At 45.8% G+C, this 3,722-nt stretch overlaps 1 protein-coding gene across 1 annotated transcript; it reads left to right on the forward strand.

Annotated features, from left to right (window-relative positions):
• Window positions 1–349: 349 nt before the first annotated feature.
• On the forward strand, window positions 350–2,329 carry TPBG (trophoblast glycoprotein). The gene has a single exon (XM_050788160.1). The coding sequence runs from the start codon at window positions 360–362 to the stop codon at window positions 1,620–1,622; it is 1,263 nt and encodes a 420-aa protein (XP_050644117.1). The 5' UTR covers window positions 350–359; the 3' UTR covers window positions 1,623–2,329.
• The last annotated feature ends 1,393 nt before the right edge of the window (window positions 2,330–3,722 follow it).

The raw sequence follows: 3,722 nt of genomic DNA on the forward strand, positions 1-3,722 counted from the left end.
ACGCCTCTCTCCTGCTTGTCCCAGGTCCCTCAGAGGAGCCAGCGAGGGGCGCCAACAAGAGGCGAGGAGGTGCCACCGGGGCGGCGGCAGGAAGAGGAGCGGGAGCAGGATCGCGGAGCCGAGCGTACCGACCCGCCGTGCGTACTTTCTGGAGGGAAGGGGCGGGGGAATCGGCCCCGGAGGGAAGCGCCCGGTGGCGAGGGGGTTAGCCAAGTTCCGGCTGCGGCGCCACTCCCTGGCTTCCACGAGAGGAAAGTTTTTTCCAGACGCTTCCGCCGGCTCGCACCCTCCGGGCCCAGCCCCCCGAGGCTTCGGAGCGGGCGCCGTCCCAGCCCAGCTCCGGGGATACGCTAGCCGCGATGCCTGGGGGGTGCTCCCGGGGCCCCGCCGCCGGGGACGGGCGGCTGCGGCTGGCGCGACTGGCGCTGGTTCTCCTGGGCTGGGTCTCCTCGTCTTCTCCCACCTCCTCGGCATCCTCCTTCTCCTCCTCGGCGCCGTTCCTGGCTTCCGCCGCGTCCGCCCAGCCCCCGCTGCCCGACCAGTGTCCCGCGCTTTGCGAGTGCTCCGAGGCGGCGCGCACAGTCAAGTGCGTTAACCGCAATCTGACCGAGGTGCCCACGGACCTGCCCCTCTACGTGCGCAACCTCTTCCTTACCGGCAACCAGCTGGCCGTGCTCCCTGCCGGCGCCTTCGCCCGCCGGCCGCCGCTGGCGGAGCTGGCTGCGCTCAACCTCAGCGGCAGCCGCCTGGACGAGGTGCGCGCGGGCGCCTTCGAGCATCTGCCCAGCCTGCGCCAGCTCGACCTCAGCCACAACCCACTGGCCTACCTCAGCCCCTTCGCTTTCTCGGGCAGCAATGCCAGCATCTCGGCCCCCAGTCCCCTTGTGGAACTGATCCTGAACCACATCGTGCCCCCTGATGATAAGCGGCAGAACCGGAGCTTCGAGGGCATGGTGGCGGCGGCCCTGGTGGCGGGCCGTGCACTGCAGGGGCTCCACCTCCTGGAGCTGGCCAGCAACCACTTCCTTTACCTGCCGCGGGATGTGCTGGCCCAACTGCCCAGCCTCAGGTACCTGGACTTAAGTAACAATTCGCTGGTGAGCCTGACCTACGTGTCCTTCCGCAACCTGACACATCTAGAAAGCCTCCACCTGGAGGACAATGCCCTCAAGGTCCTTCACAATGGCACCCTGGCTGAGTTGCAAGGTCTGCCCCACGTTAGGGTCTTCCTGGACAACAATCCCTGGGTTTGCGACTGCCACATGGCAGACATGGTGACCTGGCTCAAGCAAACAGAGGTGGTGCAGGGCAAAGACCGGCTCACCTGTGCTTTTCCGGAAAAAATGAGGAATCGGGTCCTCTTGGAACTCAACAGTGCCGACCTGGACTGTGACCCGATTCTTCCCCCATCCCTGCAAACCTCTTATGTCTTCCTGGGTATTGTTTTAGCCCTGATAGGCGCTATTTTCCTCCTGGTTTTGTATTTGAACCGCAAGGGGATAAAAAAGTGGATGCATAACATCAGAGATGCCTGCAGGGATCACATGGAAGGGTATCATTACAGATATGAAATCAATGCGGACCCCAGGTTAACAAACCTCAGTTCTAACTCGGATGTCTGAGAAATATTAGAGGACAGACCAAGGACAACTCTGCATGAGGTGTAGACTTAAGCTTTATCCCTACTAGGCTTGCTCCACCTTTATCCTCCGCTATAGACACCACTGACTTTGACTAAAAGCAGTGAAAGGGTTTTGCTTCCTTGTTATGTAAAGTTTCTCGGTGTGTTCTGTTAATGTAAGACGATGAGCAACTGTGTATAGTGTTTTACCCTCTTCTTTTTCTTGGAACTCCTCAACACATGTGGAGGGATTTTTCAGGTTTCAGCATGAACATGGACTTCTTGCTGTCTGTCTCTCTCTCAGTACAGTTCAAGGTGTAGCAAGTGTACCCACACAGATAACATTCAACAAAAGCTGCCTCAACTTTTTCGAGAAAAATACTTTATTCATAAATATCAGTTTTATTCTCATGTACCTAAGTTGTGGAGAAAATAATTGCATCCCATAAACTGCCTGCAGACGTTAGCAAGCTCTTCAAAATAACTCCATAGTACACAGGAGCACCTGCATCCAAGAGCATGCTTACATTTTACTGTTCTGCACATTACAAAAAATAACTTGCAACTTCATAACTTCTTTGACAAAGTAAATTACTTTTTTGATTGCAGTTTCTATGAAAATGTACTGATTTTTTTTTTTAAATAAACTGCATCGAGATCCAACAGACTGAATTGTTAAAAAAATAAAATAAAAGATTCTTAAAAGAATTACGGTGTGTGCAAGTTTGCTTTGAAAAAAGGATTAAGGGCAGGGTATTCAATGGCCTTGGTTCCGATGATAGTTATTACTTAACATAGCTGAGAATCAAACTGTAGCAATGTCTAATATAAATAGATTTGGGAGATCGCCTTGAGATGGTGGATCCTTTTAGTATTTAAATGGAGAGTTTGAGTATTCATGTGACTATATGGTCCCAAAGTTAATGCTATTTATGAAACAGTTTTGTAAGAGCATAATGAATTGATTAAAGCTAAGCGTTCTGTACAATAAACAGTTCCCAGTTTGGGGCTTTTTCAAGGCTAATGAAGTTATTGTTGGTCTAGAAAAATAGTGTTTACTTAATAAAACTCTGAAATTGTTCTGTGGATTTTTAGAGCAGAATTTGAAACAAATATGCAAATAAATATGAAGATAAAATGTCTTAAAGATAGACTATTCTGAAATAAAAGATATAAAATATAAATTTAAAAAATATTTCTCAATGTCATAATGTAAATTGAAACTGAGATTTTCTTGAGGATATTTTTTAAAAAACATTTAAAGTGGAACATAAATGGTCTTTAGTTTATCAGAGACCCAGCTAATATGTTTAAAAAGTTGACATGGTTGAATATGAACTTGAGGAAATAACCACAGATAAATGCCTACATCTGTCAACAAATGTCTCAAGTATTTATAGGTTCTTAAGTTCAGTGTTTTAAGAATTTGAGGATATTTTGATTTTAGCTAAGCTCTTCATGATGTAAGTATATACACCTTCGTGAAGAATAAATCACAGGTGTAAATACAGGCAATCATTAATTGATACCATCCATAATATACAAGGCTTTTGTTTTTTGTCAGTTTATTATCTGCCATTTAAGCTGAAAAGTAAATTCCATTAATCAATCTTCAAGCTCTTTTATCGAGTGATTTAAATGTAGCCATTATTGCTTAACTGAAAGTATTAGGTAAACTTGCATCAGTAAGTCTTAGGGCCTGCTTTTCCTTTGAACTGGTTATGTCCTTCAATGCTTTATGTTTGAAATAAAATCTGCATTTTCTTATTTTTATAAATAAAATAGGATCAGATAGTATTTTAGGTTCTAGAAATCTGCTGATTCCTTCTTTGAATTAAATTCAGAAATGTTCAAAGTAGGGCTAAAAATAAGTAAATCTCTTCCTTTTTATAGGTTAGATTATATAGTCAGAATATGAAGCTGTAATTCCTTAAATTCCATCAGGCTTGTTTTATGAAATACAGTATTTATTATTTAAGGGTTATATTTCAGATCCTATAATTACCTCAGAAAAAGCTAAATATTTGGCACTTAAAATTCCATCAAACAGTTTAAGTGTTCATCAGAAATTCCTACTGTCTGGTTGCCATTATTTAACAAG

This window comes from Macaca thibetana, chromosome 4 (genome assembly GCF_024542745.1).
Source record: "Macaca thibetana thibetana isolate TM-01 chromosome 4, ASM2454274v1, whole genome shotgun sequence".
NCBI lineage: Eukaryota > Metazoa > Chordata > Mammalia > Primates > Cercopithecidae > Macaca > Macaca thibetana.

What these genes read in the sequence shown, in the direction of transcription:
- TPBG (XM_050788160.1), top strand. Translation starts at nt 360, where the DNA reads ATGCCTGGGGGGTGCTCCCGGGGCCCCGCCGCCGGGGACGGGCGGCTG.